This window comes from Kwoniella pini, chromosome 4 (genome assembly GCF_000512605.2).
Source record: "Kwoniella pini CBS 10737 chromosome 4, complete sequence".
Lineage (NCBI taxonomy): Eukaryota > Fungi > Basidiomycota > Tremellomycetes > Tremellales > Cryptococcaceae > Kwoniella > Kwoniella pini.
In genome coordinates this window covers 949,376-969,058 of record NC_091719.1, presented here as the reverse complement: position 1 = coordinate 969,058, position 19,683 = coordinate 949,376, and the positions used below count along the sequence as shown (strand labels likewise).

Below are 19,683 nucleotides of genomic sequence, written 5' to 3'. Positions count from 1 at the left end.
GCCATTCATACTCTCCTATAAACAGTCTGCCTCTATCTTGTGTCATACCTGGATAGCTTTACATGCCTTCTTGCTCCACGAGCTACCTGACAGTATTTCCTTCATGGATCCAACTCACCACTTTGATCAGAACTCAATCAGGCTTCACGAGCACTCGAGGTTGACTGAGCGAAACTCGCTCGTGCTCTTGAATAGCAAGGCGAAGCTCTGCAACGAAAATGGGTAACAGATATGATGTGCAAAAGTTGTATCAGTGCAAAGAACCGACGTAGGCGGCCATTAGGCTTCTTTAATTCCACTTGACAATCGACTGAACTGGGACTAAGGTGAATTAGGGGTTGGGCGGAGAGCAAAGTATTGCTGATAGAGTGATGAAGGACTGTGAAGGTATACTATCGGCTCTTGACGATGCAGCAGCTTTCGCATGAGTCTGGTACGGACATACGAGTTCTCTGCCAACGAGGCGAATATGCTACGGTCTGTATACAAGTTGGCGTTTGAGAACATGGACAATTCATGCGTATTCATGGTGGTAATACAAAATGGATACACCTTAAAATCATTACCTAGAAGGTGACTGAAGAAGCCTACTTAAACACAGTGGAGTCAGCTGTGGATTTTCCAATCGATGCTACAATATTTTAGACCGGATTGTGGAAATAATCTCAGAGAACCTGGAAACAGCATTGCACAGAACTACCAACGTAGAACGAGCAAATCAGATGGCACTTCCTATATAATAAACTCAGGATGGGTTCGTCATGCGTAAAGATGAGGGGCGGTTTGGACAAAGGTATGTAGGGCGAATAGAAATTTGAGGGGAAGTGATTTATTAATCTGGAATGAAGAAAAAGGGGATGCAGATTGGAAGAGAAACGCTTGTCACACGATTTGGAGATCTACTCACCTGCAGTACAGCCTCGGCTCATCAACCTTCGCGTCCGAGGCTCTTGAGAGGACCACTGAAATAATCGCTATAAGGATGAGAACGTTGACGAGCAGAAAGATGCTGAACTGTAGAGATGCGAAAGTGAGTGAGTATATTGGCACGAAGAGAACAATTTGGGATTATCAATTCGCGTTAAACTTTGTCAAGTAAATCCACGTCATTATATTACTACAGTCAATCCCCTTACATCAGTGATTTCTTCAATCTGTCAATTGAAGATACAGATCAGCTACACTTGCTCTTGGATGGAAGCTCGAGCCAATAGCCAGAAGCTTTGATGCTTGGTTGTGAGGGTACTCTCGTGACCCTCTCGACAGTATCTGGTGGTCACCGGGATACCGACCCTTTTACTACTCACGGTTCAGTTGATCTAGCAATTGGCAACCCAATACTACTGACGAGACTCGTTAGTTGCTATATACTCTTGTGATGACCTGGCAGTATGATGCATTATCACCCCAATGTCCAATTCGTTCTACTGCCTGATTTGGAGCACAATCATACCTCTCATATATCATGTCGACAAGCAATACGACCTGTATAGGTCAGTCAATGACATGGGCCGCAAACCACCTAGGAGAAACGCCATGTAAGTGATATCCGATGGTCCCGCGTTCTAACAGCTTGTAGGCAAAGTGTATGAGTACTTGATCACCGCTTGTCAAACTTTTGAGATGTTTGACACTCAGCTACCGCCCGCGGTATTTGCATGCACGACGAGCAACCCGAACAGTTGCTGCTGTTCCAGCGTTGCTTTTGCTCTTTTCCAGGCCTGCATTGCGTAGGTCCAAAAAGTCAATTTAAGATTGTGCTGATACCTGACTAGGTGTCAATGGTGATTTTGAGTTCCCCTTAAACATGAGGAATCTGCTGAATCAACTCAAAGGGATATAACCTCGATACCTCTCGCTCAGAATTTCTCTTCATGGTTGGACGGCTGCCAGAATCCGACGATAGGCAGGTATGTAAGTTCTTGCCTCTGTTCGACACTGATTCCTGTCCCAGTCTGCCGACCAATTTTGCTTCATACAAGAACATATCGGTCCCACAATGGGCATTAGTGTCACCCAGTAATGCGAGTGATATTTGGTAAGTTTGAAGGGTAGAGATTTTGAGCTTTCTCAGCCATATATGATTAGGGACTATCGTATCGCCTCGGCTAATGCCACAACCTCAACTGTAATGGTGCCTTCGCGATCTGCTATATCTACACTAAAACATAGAGACAACTTCGGCAACTACTACTAGCATCCCTGAGTCGCCAGCCATATTCAAGTCCAGCTTCGTCAGCTCACCCGTTCCAACAACAACATTCCTCGCAGTCACATCGACTACCTCTCCTGACTTTGTTCAACCTGTGCAGACTTTCAGTGAGGCCGGACAGGAATTAAGGGCGGTCAAGCAGGCGGGAAGGACAACAGGCGCTCTAGTGAGTATTTTCCGGTGCAAGCGTATCTAACGAATGATCGCAGGTAGGTGCAGTTGCGGCACTTGTGACTTTCTCGTCAATTCTGGTGTACTTGTACAGGCAAAAAAGGTAGGTCACAGATCAGCCAGCTGAGCTGACCACCTCACTCTAGACCAAAACTACGGGCATCCCAGGTCGACGCATCAGGAATTATATGACATGAGTAATTATACGAATCATAATGTTAGATTATAAACAACGAAAGAGTTCTCATACTCTCCTTTCGAACTACGATATACCCTGTATGCGTATGTTGAATGTACGAAATGACTCGATCCCAGGGCCCAAAATGCGATTATATTGCGCTACCAACGTCTTTACCATCATGCTGCATTACTGGACCGCTAAAGAGCATGAATTAGCGAGATAGCTGAACTGTATTGCGAGCAATATAACTCACGATGACTGCCTCAACGGCGTCGGTTGATTCAGTGTATTCGAGCGTTGCTCAAGACTATCTTGCCTTCCGTCCAACTGCGAGGATACTCGAAGCCCCCGACCACCAAGATTTGCCATACCACCTCCGTCCAGAATTTGCGCTTCCACATCCAATCCGGTCTTACTTATCACCCCAGTCCTATCGCTCGGTGTACCAGGACGAGATACTTCGGCCACTTTTGCAGAGAGATGGGAGGAAACGGCTGTTGCAGTGGTCCCGCTTGACGTTGTATGATTGGCACCAGCGGTTCCGGATGCTGTAGGATGATAGTACGATCGCCGTTGGGTTTTGGTGTAGTCGAACACCTTGAAGCTACGCACACGAGTCAACGGAAGCTGAGGTCCAGATGTAGGTGACTCACTGCTCCTCCATCATCCTCATCTCGGGTGTCATCATTTCCAGATCTTGCCCTTCCTTACGCTTCCTTGCTTTCAAGGGATTCTCTTCCAGTAGCAATTCCTCAAGCTCATGCGTTGCATCGAAGTTGGCTCGCTTGGACTGCGACACAATCAGCTTGGACACGCACATGAGGCCCAGACTACCACTCACATCCGGTTCGAAAGGCGGGACCACTTCCTTCTTGTACAACTGATCCCAATCTATATTCCTGAACCACGCATGGGCTTTGATATCTTCGAATCCGCCTCCTCCCGGTCTGTATCCCAGTCTCTTGTTCGGGTCTCGATCCAAGAACTGCATGATCGAAGATCAGCACAGACGAATTTCGATACCCAATAGTACTCACACTCTTGATAGCATGCATACCGTCCGACGAACATTTTCCTGGTGCGTCATCTGGCCACAGCAAGTGTTCATTCAAAATTGAATTTGTTAAAGCCGTGTTTGTCCTTCCTCTGAAGGGACGTTTACCGAACAGCAGCTCGTACCTGCAGAAATGGTTCAGTCATGATAGTTAGAACCCCTCATTGAGACTCACGCTAGTATACCCAATGACCAGAAATCCACAGGTGCCGAATATCCTCGTTTAGTGAGAACCTCCGGTGCTGCAGATCGCCGTCAACACACATCATGTAGATGGCAGATTCGATAGACTCACCCATATAGGCCATACTTCCAGCCACACCCGTCAACAATCTTCGCTCTGAAAAGTGAACAGCAATATTGAAATCCGTTATATGGGCGTGACCTTTTTCGTCAAGCAAGATATTGTCGGGTTTCAGATCCCTAGCATGTAGTGTCAGCCAGCTATCTTCCCACATCACGATATAGGGACCCACCTATGCACTATTCGCTTGGAATGCAAGTAGTCTATCGCCATCGCAATTTCGGCAACATAGAATCGAACTACCTCCTCACTCATTGCTCCAGCACGGTCAAGGTGGACTGCGAAGCGTCAGCGAGGGGACAGGGTCAATCCTGGAGCTGACTTACAACGTAGATCTCCCCCTAACATCAAGTCCAACACGAAGAAGCAGTTCTCATCATCCTGAAATGCATGCCTCAAATTGACAACAAATGGGTGGTCAATCTGCACGTCAGCGAAATCTCAGTATAATTTAGACTCACCTCTTCCAGCAATCGCCTTTCCTGTATTATGTTTGCTACAGCCTTCATCTTCACACATTTCGGCTTATTTATATATTTGAGTGCATACAGCGTCTTCGAATGCTTATGTTGTACGACTCGAACCTGGAAGTCGAGGTCAGCGGGCTTCTCAGGGATGTCGTAAGAGATCTACTCACTTTACCAAAAGCACCTTTACCAACACTTCTCAGGAGGTAAAAGTGGAATAGATTCACCTCCCCTTCAAAATCAATCGCCTGGTAATAAACGTCAATTTCATATCTTCCTTGGGCCGAGCCAGTGTGCACATACCTCTGGCTTGCAGCATGCTGCACCCATCCTGAAAGCAAAGCCCCACCTTTACCGGCTAACGTAGTCTACTGTTTTGATGAAGGATCGTGACTCGAGGATGATGTGGGCGTTGAAGGGTTATGGGCGAGACTGAGAAGAAGGCGGTTGATACCAGGAATGATGTGCAATAACTCGGAGATGGATTCTGGATGGGTGACGACGGGATATGATGTAGATGACTCTATATCAGGATATTCAAGCGTGAGCGTTATTTCCTGCTGATATGTATGTATGACTCCAAACAAAAGAAGCTAGATGGATTTTCATGTTCTGCAACAACCAGACGCCCAGACAGAAACAAGAGTAGCTTGAAATGATGATCCAAACGCTACTCCATCTACACCACAATTCCTCATAAAATCCCTTGATACCCAAAGTGCACATCGGAAATCTTTGCAGGGGAAGATCCTATGGCACTCACTGTTTTCTTGATATCTACGCACTGTGCGCCTGCTAATGACTTTCAACAACGGTGACAATAATCCGTTGACAATAGCTATGAAAGTCGGTTGCGTTGAATGATTGCGCTGATGAGCAGGTCGACTGCCGCTTAAGAGCTCAATGTATCAGCTTGTACCCATATATATTCATTCAGCAGATATACAGTCGATGAACGAACGGACAAAGAGACAGGCTTGGATGAGAGTGGATGATGCTGAAGGTGAAACATGAACAATAGGTCAAAACACCTAAACCGTCTTAAGGCACAGAAACACAAAAACCAGGCAAGATAATCATTTCTTTTCTTTTCTGAAACTCACCTCGGTATTGATGCTATGAGATGCTATATCGTGAGAGATGGTGATACGGACTACTGATGATCTACTTTATTGTGTATGCAATGAATACTATAGAGGATCTTGTATATCTACCTATAGCTAATACTGCTTTCTCTGCTATAGATGATGTTGAAATGATATGTCAGGGTGAATGGGGTTGTGATGTTCATATTCAGGGAAATCCAAGCCATTTCCCTACATATCAGTCTAATTGTAGAGCTTAAAAACAACAACCCTCAACATGCAATGCCGTACCGTATAGAGATCTGAGGGGCATGCATAAGGGATCATGTGGATGTCTCAGCACACCGTCGCAAGTGAAGTCTGGATATGTATCCAGACCCATCCGATAGAGCTATTCATCTATGCATCTAGTAGTATCTCTATTCTAGCAAAGCGGCAATCTGCTTGACGGCTTCTTGACATTCTTCTTCGGTTCCTACCGTTATTCTCAGACACCCCTCACACCCTCGTTCACTACCACGAAACCGTACCACAACCCCTCTCGATTCTGCCATCGTTTTGTAGACTTCCACCGCCTTCTTGTTACTGGGCTTGCCGTCTTCGTCTAGAATCTCACAGAGAACAAAATTGGCGTGATTGCCTCCTAGCACACGACCAACACTCTTGACTTTAGACAATGATTCGATCAAAGCTTTTCGATTCTGGTTAAGAGTCGCTACTGAAAGAGACATCGCTGCGAGCCCTTCGATCGAGAGCGCGGATAGAGCGATGGAAGCGGTAGGTAAAGATACGTTGTAAGGGGCTTTGGTGTTTGTCAGGATTTGAATAAGAGGGGGTGGGGCGAGCAAGTAACCAAGTCTACATGATCAGCTTAAGTGCGTTCAATGATGACTCACCTTATCGCCGCAAGACCGAAACTTTTACTCAATGTCTGAGTCACACAAACGTTGGCATATTCATTGACCAAGCTGGCAGCACTGTGTTCTTCCGGGGCAAAATCGATATAAGCCTCGTCTACCACAACGACTCCCTTAAACAAGGGGTTCTCGAGTACTCTCTTGATCGCATCAAGTGGGATGAGGGTTCCAGTAGGATTTCCTGGTGAGCAGATGAAAAGGATTTTGAGATCGGGGTTGGCTTCAAATGCGGAGTTCATCTAGTGTTCGGGATCAGATAACGCTTATACACGGAAGAGAAGCTGACTCACTGCCTCCTCGTCGAGTTGATATGCCCCTCCTTCGGTAATCAATGGTACTTCTAGCACTCCAACATCGTTGACATTGGCTGTGACTTTGTACATGCCGTATGTTGGAGGGCATGTCATAACTCGATCCTTTCCAGGCACACAGAGCACTCTATACAACATATCGATGACTTCGTCACTTCCAACACCTAAAAAGACCCATTCCTCATTCGGTACACCCCTGAATTTTGCGATAGCTCTCTTTAATTCATCGTGAGTGGGCGAAGGGTATCGATTTAGGCTAGCGATTTCTTCGTCCGAAAGTAGAGAAAGGGTTTGAGTGGTGACCGTAGCAGATTCGTCATCTGAGCTTTTTTTGGCAAGGGATGGCAGCGAAGGACCCATGGCGTTCTCGTTGGCATCCAAGAGAACCCCAACTGAATAATCATCACGAGCACATCGATAGGGCTGGAGGGCAAGTATATTAGGACGTATGAGGGGCTCGAGGGAGAAGTGGGAAGGATTGGATGGACCGGCGGACTTGAGACCGAGGATAGGCATTGCGTCGATGGATATAGGAAAGATATGACCAGAGATGACCAGAGATGATAAGACTTGAAGAAAGAGAATGTATTTATATAGTAATATAACAATAAGTCGATAATACAATTGATATTTATGTCATATTTCATCAAAACTATTTAAATGACCGACTCGAGCCCGATCGAGCTTCTGCCACGTGGGTAAATGATAACATTTTTACCCAGAACTGCGTTCGTGATAGTCCCCGGTCAAGCTCATGTGCATGTACTAGACATTCCCCATAGCTGTTGTGATACGTTGATTGATGCATATTATGTACAATATGGTGCGACCCGATGGGAAACTACGCCGAAACTACCTGTTGTTTATTCACGCTTCCGATGATCTCCTTACCCTCCCAGAATCTAGGTAACTCGTTACCGGGTATGAAATGTCTCTCGACTTTGTCCTTAGTGATGACGCACATCCTGATGCATCCTCCGGAAGAGCCGTCTCTGGACATGGCAAGGGCGAGGGCTAAAAGCAAAGGTAAGAAGGAGGACGGTTTTGACATCAGCTTCCAACCGTTACACATCTAAGATTGTATTACCACTCACTGTTCTTAACAAACTCCACGGTCTCTTGCTCGTTCCATCCTTCTCTATATGTTGCGTCACAGTATCCATACACATAGGTAGATCCAGAACCTGTGAGTAAATAATAATTCAGCTGTCTGTAAGAAATTCGCGCTATGCCGTTCGAGCTTAGACTTACCTCCAATTGCCCATGGCTGTTGGAACATACCTCCACCTAGCGGAATGTTGTATACGGACCCTCCGGACTCCTTGTCCCATCCTGCTACAATGATACCCGCTGATAATTGGTCCTTGTTGTCATAGCACATCTTCTCAAATAAAGCAGCAGCCGTCGAGACGGTAGGAGGAGCTCCATAGACCGCGGTATACACCTGTGCATGTTGGTGAACGACATCGGCGACGGCTTGGGTGTCAGCGGCGGAACCGGATCGACAGCAGTATATTCGGTCATGTATGTGGGTGAGTTTGTCAGTAACTCGGTTGGCCTATTGGAAGGTTGAATAAGCTCGGAATAGATATAGAATAGCAGCGCAGACGTACAATGTATGCACCAGTCGTGGTTCTACTGTCAGCTCCTATCACTACTCCACCATCAAATTGTACCGCCATGATAGATGTCTGACGCAGAAAAGACAATTAGTGACTAGACTCCGAGCAGGAAGGCAGCGACTTACACCTAAATTGACCTCCCCGTTCTTCAGACGAGTAATATCAACGGTATGAATATTGGCCATTATGAAAGCAGCCGGACTGATAAAGGGCCTGTGTTTGATTAAATGAGAGACTTATAGTGATCAAGATGATAACAATGACAATGACATGACAATAATGACACTTGCGTTGGTGGACATGTATATACGCGTAATTGAGGTCGATTCAATGCTCGTGGTTGACATGCTTTGACCACGTGCAACTGGCTGTGATTTCAATCGTTATATGAGCTTGAAATAGACGGTGTTTACCTTGTGGCACCTTTCTTTGTTTTGTTGTGTCGTCACATGTATGGGATGTTTCAGGTTTAACAGATGAGGTTGAATTGAGTTGATTAATTGAAGAAAACTGAATGACAAGCTTGCTTTTTTACGACAAGCTCATTTCAGTGATCAAACACGACTTAGTATAGAACACATCATCGAAATTCATTCGCCAAGCATATCAAGAGCTGTGAAGGAGATTAACTCTCTATCACCTGAACGCGTCATAAACTCGACCCAAACTATCAGAAGGCTAATCCTTACACCAATACACATATCAGTGATGTCGCTCTGAACAACAACGCTAGCAAAGCTATCAAACAGTGGAACGAACAAAGACGTGTCACAAGACATACGTACATCTTCTGTTTAGATCTTTAATCCATAAATCCATGATGCCATCTGTCCTTCCTAATTCTTCCAAATCTTATGCCCCGCTGTCTGATGAAGTCAACCCTTCGTTCGGTAACGTGGCTCCAGTTCCAAGAGTCACGCGGAATGGTACAATAGTTTACGAGAACCAAACCTCATCAACCATGAGTAGTACGTCTTCAGCTGATTCAGAAGACTTGGAACGTGCCGGCACACGATTGCACAACGGATCAGAGGAAACGCTTTCGCCGAGTTTCAGCAGAAAAGGGAAGAGTAGAGCTCTGGAAGGGCAAGAGGTGCTTGAAGAGTTGGGTGATATAGGTCGGACTCGTCGTGTGGCATCGCTGAAGGGGAAAGAAAGAGCTTGGGATGTGGAACAGGGCCGAGAGGAGTCATTCACCGTACCGGATGGAGCGTATCCTCCAACGAATGAAGTGGAAGAAGAGGAGCGGAAAGTGCAGCAAGTAAGTAGAAGACTACGTCGAGACGACAATTTGCTGAACAGTGGTCCAGAATCTTGCTCGCTTCGCCGCCAAAGACATGGCCCGAAGACGAGCCGCCAGAGAATCACGGCAAATCCCTTCAACCTCAATCCCTGCGTCTCCCAGATCCTCTTCCTCGACAACGTCTTTCTCTCGTCGTCCGTTCTCGGTGATTAGTACCAAACCGAATCGGAATAGCATCATGGGTCTGATGGAAGGCATATGGCCTGCTTCACCGAAGAAAAATGAAGGATGGGTCGAGGGAGAGGTGAGCGAATCGACACCTTGTAAGGGGTCGAGCCTAACGTTGCCTATAGCTTCCCATGACTCAATCATCTACAACCCATGAACAGACTTATCACAATCCATACGATACCCAACCAACCTTCTCTCCTGCACCAAAAATGGTCATTTCACCTACTTCCCCTCACAACCCCTCACCTTTTGCAGATCCGGTCTCCCCGACCCCTGGAGCAGCATCTTCCTCCCACCATCGCCGGCCGTCGCTAGTATCAGGAGCAAGTGTCGGCTCAACTCAATCACCCTTGACATCGCCAACAGATGGTGTCGGTTTCGCTTATGGGGGACCCACTTGGCGTGGCGGTCAAGCAGTCCAGCAGCAAGAGGAGGAGCTACCGAAAGCGGACAAATGGTGGCATGCTCTTTGCGCATGGGGATCTGACTTAGATGGAGGGCATGAGTCGAATCAGCAAGGCGGACAGGTCGGACGAACGAATCCATTCGAGTAAGGTATCAATACGAGCAGACACGATTATACATATTATTCAATCTAACGACATGTATAGCAATTTACAACGGCTTAGTCTATATAACGTGAATGATTTCCCTCACAGCTAATGCCAGCATGGCAACTCCGCAAGGAAGCATGATTGTCAGAATCGCGCTTTCAATTCGGGATTTTTCTCTGTACATTGGGCGATCGAACAGGATGGATACAAAGTGCTGAAGTCTTGAGCGAGCGACCTTGTGCTGCAGCAGATCTTGAACCGGGAGTGGTGACGCCAGAGCCCGTTGATTTTTGATCACTGAGGCGGGAACGAAAACTCCGTGCAGGCTATGGCAAGAGTCAGCAAGTTGATGGACATTGAATTTATACTCACCCATAAGGCACCCTCTGCGGGAGCTTTATCCTTGCTTTAACTGCTGACATGCCCTTGGCAAGATGTTTCGCGTGGATGATCCACAATTCGGACCCACTACCTACGGCGGTAGAGGGTATGCCATTTGCTTGGAGATATGACTCATCATAGACTAGGGCTTCGTCAGCTCAACTAACGGCAGACAAACCTACCGTATGTCATCAGATATCCATCATCTTCGCTATCCGCTGCTTCTCGCGGCACGAAACGAGGCTCTTGCGCGTACCACCCAGGCGGCATTGTAAATAGCTCGATTGGTCCCACGATGCCTCGTTCCCAATCTTGTACGATCTGGGCAGATGACCGGCTGTCCACCGGCTGATCATTCTTCCCCGCCCCGCGACGTTGCCCTTTCCGTATGAGGTCGAGCACGTCAATCTTAGCGATGCAGTCGACTTTAGCAGCCCCTCCAAGGCGCTCGTCAAACGACCCAGATTGCATCGTACAGCCGTACACGTATCTCGCCGCAGTCATCCCCAGGTGTGTCGGCAGAGTTGGAAATTCGAAAGGTATGGCGGTGAGTGGGAAATTGTGCGTGATACGTTGAGCTGACTGACATACTCCACCATTATATCCGACCATGTCAAATCGGTAGTATTGCAAACGGACCACGTCGTTCTCTCCGAATGTTTTCTCGACGATTGGCACGTCAACTGCGCCCGCCGCATAGACCAATTTGGCCGATCGGAACCTACATCCAAGCATGTTGATCGCGATGAGGTCATCTTGGTCATCGTGCTCATCCCACGCATTCGCGGTGTGGAATATCAAGCTTGGCTCGGGGTCCTGAAAGCGAAGCGGTCGGTGAGAGGGCTGCAGAAGTCGGGGAAATATTACAAACTCGGATGGCAAGTTACGGTCAAAGTGTATAAGCGGGACAGGATGGGTGGAAAAGAGGTTGTGTGGGGCAAGCGTCAGAGGAAGATTGAGCAGAATGGTGTGCGACCGTGTGGCGGCGAAGTCATGCATCCTGATTGTTAGCGCATTCAATGCAAGATAGACTCACATCTTCGCTCGCCCAACGTCCACGCCCTGCTTCCATACGACGTGTCGACCTGTTCTGTCAATGACTGAGTATCTGACATGCGGAGCATCGAACATCTGAGTTGAGTAGAAGATCAACGATCCGTCGATTGGATCGATACGAGGGTGTGCTGTCATCCAGTCCTAGGAAAGAGTAAGCGATGACAGCCAAAGAGCCTACTTACCTCTTGAACCCGACTGAGGCCGAACCGTTTCCACCATTCCCATCGACCCCTCCTATCTGACAGGCTTTCTCCTTGATCGTTCAGCCTGTCCCAGCCGACAGTTTGTAGCTCTGGTAACCGCACTTCCAGCGGCGGTCCAGACTCGCAAGTGGCCAGCAGGCGCTGATCCGGCGGCTCTAAAATCGCTTCTACCTCGTCTTCGTCATCGATCAAGCCTAAACCTCTTCCCCACCAAATAACGCTTGTGTTGGCCACACTAAGTACTCCCATACGCGCTCTCACAGCAATCAAGAATGCTTGGATAATGGCGGTGATGATTCGGTGGAGGGAAGACAACGGAGAAATGAGCAAAGCGATCGAGGGCAGAGGCGAGCGCAGTAACAACAACGTCATCGATAGAAGCGGCGTCGCCAGATGTCGGTTAGTATACCGCGGTTCATCACCAAAGTGAACTCCATGTAGCATACCGTCTCCGTCAAACCTAGCTGTCAGCACGATCTACGCAGAGTTGACTCACCAATGATAATGCCGTCCTTGCTCCGGCGGGTAGACGGGGTTCCCGCCGTTCCGGATATACTGTCCGCCCAGTACTTCCACGGGTATCTCGCCTTGTACAATCTCGCAGGGGTGTGAGATATATTCTTCAGTCACCGGGGCGAAATTACCCTTGAGGAAAGGATGGATGTGGTCCACGGTCATGTTGCGACGGCGAGTTGACGTAGAAACAGATGAGAAAAACAATTCAGAAAGACTTTTGTAAATTATCTATTCTTACAGTGACGAAACCACTCGTTCCTGAGCGGATTATGCCGATCTAGATCTGGTCAATCCCATTCAGATCGACACGTGCGTTTTGACAAGATAAGTTACGTCACATGGAAAATTGATTCCGTAAAGATAGCTTAAAAGCTTGGCATGGTCGAAACGAAACGGGGTATTTAGCGTCATTCCCATTTTAATGATTAACAATATAAACCAACCTTCAACACCGCCTTACGTTCTTCTCTCCCCTTTGTCAATCTTACTTTCCCGCTCTCATATACCGGACAACATGCCTACTCAAGAGACCACTCCTCTGCTAGGCTCAAATCGAGGTCATGATGCCTCGTCCGCACCGCCGTTCAACCCGCTCAAGTCTACTCGATACCTCCTGCTTGGCTCATGGATGAACCTCCTGCTCGTTGCGGTGCCCTTATCTTTCATCGGTAAGCAAACCCGGCGATGAAGGTCGTATACTTGCTGACAACTAAGTAGCGGACCTGTTACACTGGCCCGCGGCCGCCCGTTTCGCTACCTCCTTCTTGGCCATCGTGCCACTTGCAAAGGTAAGCTAACGCAATCTGTCGATCTCGCTAATCTCTGTAGCTGCTAGGAGATAGCACTGAGCAACTCTCCATGAAACTCGGTCAGACACTTGGTGGTCTCCTCAATGCTACTTTCGGCAATGCTGTGGAGCTCATCGTCGCTATCGCTGCGCTTGTGCAAAGTGAGTCGTATTTTAGAAAAAGCTTGCTACGATCTGACGCCATTAAACAGATGAGCTTCGATTGGTCCAAACCTCTCTTCTTGGAAGTGTTCTGTCAAACCTACTCTTAGTCCTGGGAATGAGCTTTTTTGCGTGAGTTCAGTATTACCGAGTACTCCGCTAACTTCGCAGTTCCGGATTCTTCTACTCCGAATCAACGTTCCAGGTCACCGCGGCCCAAGCAAGTTCGTCTCTCATGACCCTGGCTTGCATCACCTTGATCTTGCCCGCAGCATGTGAGTCTACTTCAGATCACCAACCGGGCTGACCATTTACAGATCACGCATCAAGTACTGAGGAGGCTCAAAACATTGTCAAGACTCTGCTTGACGATGGCGCTCCTGATCCCGCTGATGCTTCACTCCGAGGCCTTCTGATCCTTTCTCGGGGCACCTCAATCATTTTGCTGCTCACCTACGTCGGCTACCTCTACTTCCAGCTCCGAACCCACGCTCAGCTCTTCGAAGCTGAGGAAGTGGAGAACGAGGAGGCTGAAGTCGCTTCGATGGATCAATGGAGTGCTGCCGGCTGGCTCGTTATCATCACAGTGATTACCGCCTTCTGTGCCGATATTCTTGTCGGTAGTATCGACGAGACCGCCCAACAGTGGCACATCCCCAAGAGGTGAGCCGAATTGCCTTGTGATACCGCTGACAATCAGATTCATCGGTCTTATCCTGCTCCCGCTCGTCGGCAATGCTGCCGAACACGTCACCTCCGTCTGGATGGCCTGTAAGGGTAAAATGGAGCTCACGATTGGTGTCAGTGTGGGGTCCAGTATCCAGATTGCAGCGGGGATGATTCCTCTCCTCGTCATAATCGCTTGGCCCTTGCACAAAAACCTGACACTCTTCTTCGTGAGATGACTCTCTTCCCATCTGATTTTGCTCCAGCTGACTGGTCCATAGGCAAACTTTGAAACCATCGTTTTATTTGTGTCCGTCATGCTCGTCAACCTGCTTCTTCAAGACGGTAAGTTCAATTAGCCTCCCCCTACCAGATCGCTGACCTGCCCTCGAACTTCAGGTCGAACAAACTACATGGAAGGTGTCATGTGTGAGTCGCGATGCCTTCCGCCATACTCCCCTGCTGACGTTCGCCTTTCAGTGATGTCCCTCTACTTGGTCATTGCTCTAAGTTACCTCGTTTGATTGATGGTCTTCTCTGTTTGAACTGCACTTGGCTCTGCTTAGGTCATAGTCTGTCCTCTGCCTCTCTACCTCTCCATCTCTCTCCCGGTAGCTCTCCCCCTTCTCAGCCCTTCTCCCGTGGCTCCTTTCTACCTGACTCGTTAGATATCTGCTGCAACATACACGCCTGGAATTAAAATGTATCTGCTTGAGTTGCTTTGCACAGCGAATGCCCAAGGCGCAAAACATGTATGCGTGCTGTTGCTGCTGCCCGATTTCGTTCTCTTCTGCATTTTGCTTGCATTGAGTGCAGTTCAACCGTCACCCTTCCAGGTGTTTGTAGCTTGCCATGCTCAGTACACTGCATCCAGAAATACCATTATTCACATAGGGTGTATAGTAGGTATTTGAGTGATTCACACGATGACTTGGTCCATTACAAATCGCTAGCTCGCCACGATTCATTGCATCTATCTGAATGACTCAATCTTCAGCCATCAACCATCTGTCCACCTCAAATTGCGACCTCTTTCATTCCGGACAACGGTTCTGATGATATACCGTCGTAATTCCTACATCTACAGCGAATGGTACGATGCGTCCAACACTTGGTAATGTTGGAAAGCTGGAGGTCCGTTGCAGGTTGAAATCAGGGGACAGATGATGTTGTTGTTGGACAGTAAGTACAACTCAGATGGATCCATCAAAGCTGTGGTACGCTATGGATTGGTGGTCTGTTGCTCAATCAGGCAGGCTTTATTGAGTGATGATCAATCATTTGCTAAAAGGCTATGGGCTTGTTGGCAACTTTTGTGACTATACTTTTGATAAGTTAATCCATGGAGGGAAAGGGTGAATGCCCTCCCTCTTTAAGTTGTTCTGAAAGTCTCCTAAGATATCCGGCCATGTTACTCGATGCGGACCAGGAGATCACAACGAGCTTAGACGCCTTCTCTATACAATTTTGGAGCTTCTTGTCACATGATCGACAATGGTGCCAGCTTTTCTGAGGTGTCAAACATGCAATAGCCGATTTTCGAAGGTGTCAAAATTGGAGAAGGTACTAGAATGAATGTTGCTATAGCACTCAAAAGCGTCCTAAACGTCCCAGATTTGGTATGTAATCTGATTGCCGTCAATAAATTTCCCTCCAATTTTGACTGGTCATTCAACTGCTTCAATGGATTATTTAAAAACACCAAAACATACGAAATTCTTGCTACAGCACCCTTCAAACATGGTCTTTATACTCTTAAGGCAAGTCAATTCAACAATAGCAGCGCTTAGCAAGCTTCCACTGACTCTCTCAATACATGGCACACTAGATCAGGCCACTTGAATGTTAGAGATGGAAACTTAGATCTCAAAAATGAACTTGTAAATATCTCACCAGATGAACTGAATGCATTCCAATGTGAATCTGTGTCAAGGGCAAGACTGCAGCAAGCTGCAGGTAATACTAGAGCAACTGAACCACTTGAATTATTCCATCTAATCTCTGGGGGCCATCCAGAACACCTTCTAGACATGGTAGTCACTACTGCTTGACTGTTTATGATGACTTGACAAGAAGAAGAATTCATTTGACACTACTCACACAGAAGTTGGAAGCGTTTTGGGCACTTAAAAACTACATAGAATGGCGAAAGGTCAACCACAACTCACTCTGAAACCGTTGAGATCTGATCCAGGGGGAGAGTTCATGTCAAACTTGGCAAAGCAATACTTCTTAGATGCAGGTATCATTCTTACAACAGTTGCTCCGGGTGCTAATGCTCAAAATAGAACAAGCTCATTTGATGATACCCATGGTGTTACAACTTTATCAGCTGAAACAAATCTTCCAGCAACATTTTGGGCTTAAGCAGCAATTTTTACAGCAATTTCTAGTGATTGTGCTCCAACTGGAGAAAGATAAGGCAATCCTCTTTGAAAGATGGTTTAGCAAGAAGCTCAAATTTCACAGACTTGGGAGTCGTGGAGACAAAATATACTTCAGAGATCATTGAAACACAAAGAATTTAGAAGCTAGGATAAAGAAGTCGAATTCATGGGTTATGCCAATGATCACAGTACATCTGACTATGGAATATTTAGATGAAGTGTCAAATGTGCCAAAGGTGTCAAATCGAATTCAACAACAACATCCAAACTCTCCTTGCCAGTTACTTAGGTTATTTGTTACGATCCGTCCTGGATCGAACCCTTGGTATACAAGACGGATAGAAAGTGAACTTGAGGATTCACCTCGTGGGACTTGTGATGTGGTTGGACAGTGATAAACAACTCAGATGGATCCGATGAGTTGCGGTGGGTTGAAGATGATATGATGGATTGATGATAAGTAGTTAATCAAGCAGGGTTCATTGAGTAGTTATTGAGTATCTACTACAAGGCTATGGAACTTATGATTATAACTTATGGTTATAACTACTTTTGTGTAACTATTGATAATTTGATCCATGGAGGGAAAGGTCGGATACCCCCCTGAAGGGGGGTATTTATACCTTTTGCTGGGACCAGATTTTCTCATGGAAAAGTTCTAAGAAGCTTCTCAGAGGACAGTCTGAGATGCGTCTCAGAATCAGCTCTGAGATACGTCTCCGAGATTCCTCTTAGATGCATCTTAGGGATTATTCTGAGATTTGTCTGAGAAGTTATTCTCAGAGTCTTCTAAGATAGTCGGTCAAATTAGATGACGTTGGTCAGGTCATAACATTATTACCAAGAGTTGAAATTCAAAATCGCTCAAATTCACCTGATCCTGTTGATCTTACTGACACAAGTCAAGAACAAAATACAATTGAACAAGTTGACATTATTAGTCAAGAATCAATAGACCCATTAGCTATCACAGATGATGCTGATACTTGGGGTAATCATGCTATCGCCATGGCAGCCATGTTGACTTTAGCCCCTCAAACTAATGAAGAAGCTTTATCATCTGGTGATCAGCAACATTGGAGCTTAGCAATGAAAGATGAGTTAGAAAAGATGAGCAAGTACAAAGTGTGGGAAGTTGTCCAATAGAACTGATAAAATGCGTACACTTGGAGCAAAATCTTCTAGAAAAGTTCATGGAGAAACTGGTCAACCTTCAAAATATAGAGCTAGATGGGTTGCTAAAGGTTTTGCTCAAATTGCTGGTTTAGATTATGATGGATTATATGCTGGTGTAGCGCATAAAGATTCACATAAAGTATTTTTATCATTAGTTAATCATTCGGACTTAGATTGTGATCAAGTTGATCCAATTACAGCCTTTCTCTGTCGGAATGAGTGATCTATCGCCACATATGTTTGTACCACACTCCGCTTAATCCCAAGGCGCGTCTCACTTGTACGTTATCACTTGTACTAAAGCTTAATTGTGTTATCTATTTTGTTCTTTCTCTTCTATACTTTGTACATGCATTATATATACATCTCATATTCCATCAGACACCAACTAGAGCTGACTCCTGCTTATATGTAAGACGGCGAGAGAGGGAGTTGCTCATGTCATTTGTTCATGTGGATGATCAACTTATTGCTTGTAACTCAAGATCAGCCTTAGATAAAATTAAAAAGGACTTACACAACAAGTTTGAATGTTCTGACTCTGGTCCTGCCAAACACTTTCTTGGTTTTAACATCCACAAAGATAGAAAAGAAAAGAACCTTCACATCTCTCAAGAACATTATTTGGAAGCATTATTAGATAGATTTGACATGTCACACTGCGATCCATCCAAGAATCCCCTTCCTCCAACATTCAAACCCATTCCTGCAACAGATGAAGAACATGAACAAGCACACCATCTTCCATATCCTTAATTATTTGTTTCAATATTGTGTGTCTCAACAATTCCAAGACCAGACTTATCTCATGCAGCAACTGGCTTATCAAATGGAATACTCCTCATTACCAAGCTGCAAAACATTGCTTAAGATATATTAGAGGTCCTTCAGAGATAACTTTGACCTTTAATTCAAACTCAAGTAAAAGAGTTGCACTTGGATATGAGGATGCAGATTGGGGTAGAGACTTAAATACAAGAAGATCTACAACTGCTTACAACTTCAGAGTTCTGGTGGTGTAGTTGCTGGGAAATCTAGAAGACAACCAACTGAGGCATTATCAACAGCTGAAGCTGAATATATGGCATCAGCAGATGTAGCAAGACAAGCAATTTGGTCAAGATTATTACTTGAAGATCTTCAAGTTGGACCCGGTCAAGATACATTTCCACTTTACAATGACAATATTGTTGCCATCTCACGTGCCAAAAATCCTGTAAGTTATGATAAGACCAAACACATTGCCATGCAACATCACTTTGTCAGAGAGAAGGTAAATGACAAAATTATCTCAATCACCCATGTACCTTCAGAACAGATCTTAGCGGATTTGTTAACAAAATTCCTACCTCCAGATTCATTAGAAAGGCTTAGAGGTTTACTTGGTATTGAATGGCAATGGGATCAAGGGGGAGTTTGGCAATCCTGATCTATCAGCACATTTGGATAACACCGCTATCGCTATTGCGACGCAAGTCTTGTTTGTATCCCTGACACTGGATTGATTAATTCAATTGGTATTTACTCTTGCATTTACTTACTTCTCTTTCATCATGCATCGAATAATTAATATGACAACCAAGGTATCTGCTAAGTCGCGCTTGAGAAAGCTTGTTAACCATTGTTCTGAGAGAGGTGGCTCACATAGGGGATGGTTGTAATTGAACAGGCAATCGTTTGGCAGCAATCCTGCTGTTCTCGATTGCTATGAGGCTCCCGACCAGTATTTACCCCATGCACTGTATGAAACACGTTCATTGCTCTGCAGTCACTCAATCCAAGTGTGATGGTGTGATGTTCGTTTAAACTCAAGCAGGAAAGACAGCGAGTAACGCATTTCTATGCAATGAGGGATCCTTTTTGGAGAGCTAGCGTGCGACATCTTATATTTATATATATACATATATATGTACAGACGTATTTGTAGGAGTATGACGTGCAAGTAGAAATAATGACAGAAGATCCCGTTCAAATTTGTAGAGCGAAGACCGATTTGC

General features: G+C 46.0%; 7 protein-coding genes across 7 annotated transcripts; 2 read left to right on the top strand and 5 right to left on the bottom strand.

Moving 5' to 3' along the window:
* Positions 1 to 2,712: 2,712 nt before the first annotated feature.
* Positions 2,713 to 4,719, bottom strand: I206_103380 (uncharacterized protein; the record flags this gene model as incomplete). Its single annotated transcript, XM_070202747.1, has 12 exons — positions 2,713 to 2,761; positions 2,818 to 3,168; positions 3,218 to 3,354; positions 3,406 to 3,549; positions 3,602 to 3,743; positions 3,794 to 3,860; positions 3,914 to 4,041; positions 4,095 to 4,200; positions 4,249 to 4,303; positions 4,384 to 4,506; positions 4,560 to 4,637; positions 4,693 to 4,719. 12 exons carry the CDS (start codon positions 4,717 to 4,719, stop codon positions 2,713 to 2,715), a joined length of 1,407 nt encoding a protein of 468 aa, XP_070058848.1.
* A 1,174-nt stretch (positions 4,720 to 5,893) lies between these two features.
* I206_103379 (uncharacterized protein) lies at positions 5,894 to 6,205 on the bottom strand (the record flags this gene model as incomplete). The annotated part of the gene is made up of 1 exon (XM_070202746.1): positions 5,894 to 6,205. One exon carries the CDS (start codon positions 6,203 to 6,205, stop codon positions 5,894 to 5,896), a length of 312 nt encoding a protein of 103 aa, XP_070058847.1.
* A 161-nt stretch (positions 6,206 to 6,366) lies between these two features.
* On the bottom strand, positions 6,367 to 7,218 carry I206_103378 (uncharacterized protein; the record flags this gene model as incomplete). The annotated part of the gene is made up of 2 exons (XM_019153386.2): positions 6,367 to 6,630; positions 6,682 to 7,218. The coding sequence occupies 2 exons, from the start codon at positions 7,216 to 7,218 to the stop codon at positions 6,367 to 6,369; spliced, it is 801 nt and encodes a 266-aa protein (XP_019013547.2).
* Positions 7,219 to 7,543: 325 nt separating this feature from the next.
* On the bottom strand, positions 7,544 to 8,509 carry I206_103377 (uncharacterized protein; the record flags this gene model as incomplete). The annotated part of the gene is made up of 5 exons (XM_019153387.2): positions 7,544 to 7,716; positions 7,797 to 7,886; positions 7,954 to 8,260; positions 8,316 to 8,393; positions 8,450 to 8,509. The coding sequence occupies 5 exons, from the start codon at positions 8,507 to 8,509 to the stop codon at positions 7,544 to 7,546; spliced, it is 708 nt and encodes a 235-aa protein (XP_019013548.2).
* A 635-nt stretch (positions 8,510 to 9,144) lies between these two features.
* On the top strand, positions 9,145 to 10,352 carry I206_103376 (uncharacterized protein; the record flags this gene model as incomplete). The annotated part of the gene is made up of 3 exons (XM_070202745.1): positions 9,145 to 9,585; positions 9,635 to 9,871; positions 9,921 to 10,352. The coding sequence occupies 3 exons, from the start codon at positions 9,145 to 9,147 to the stop codon at positions 10,350 to 10,352; spliced, it is 1,110 nt and encodes a 369-aa protein (XP_070058846.1).
* A 158-nt stretch (positions 10,353 to 10,510) lies between these two features.
* On the bottom strand, positions 10,511 to 12,670 carry I206_103375 (uncharacterized protein; the record flags this gene model as incomplete). Its single annotated transcript, XM_070202744.1, has 6 exons — positions 10,511 to 10,678; positions 10,725 to 10,738; positions 10,916 to 11,454; positions 11,770 to 11,864; positions 11,972 to 12,227; positions 12,489 to 12,670. 6 exons carry the CDS (start codon positions 12,668 to 12,670, stop codon positions 10,511 to 10,513), a joined length of 1,254 nt encoding a protein of 417 aa, XP_070058845.1.
* Positions 12,671 to 13,022: 352 nt separating this feature from the next.
* Positions 13,023 to 14,647, top strand: I206_103374 (calcium/proton exchanger; the record flags this gene model as incomplete). The annotated part of the gene is made up of 10 exons (XM_070202743.1): positions 13,023 to 13,176; positions 13,226 to 13,296; positions 13,382 to 13,457; positions 13,508 to 13,550; positions 13,629 to 13,732; positions 13,775 to 14,120; positions 14,263 to 14,353; positions 14,405 to 14,468; positions 14,523 to 14,552; positions 14,604 to 14,647. The coding sequence occupies 10 exons, from the start codon at positions 13,023 to 13,025 to the stop codon at positions 14,645 to 14,647; spliced, it is 1,023 nt and encodes a 340-aa protein (XP_070058844.1).
* Positions 14,648 to 19,683: the final 5,036 nt, after the last annotated feature.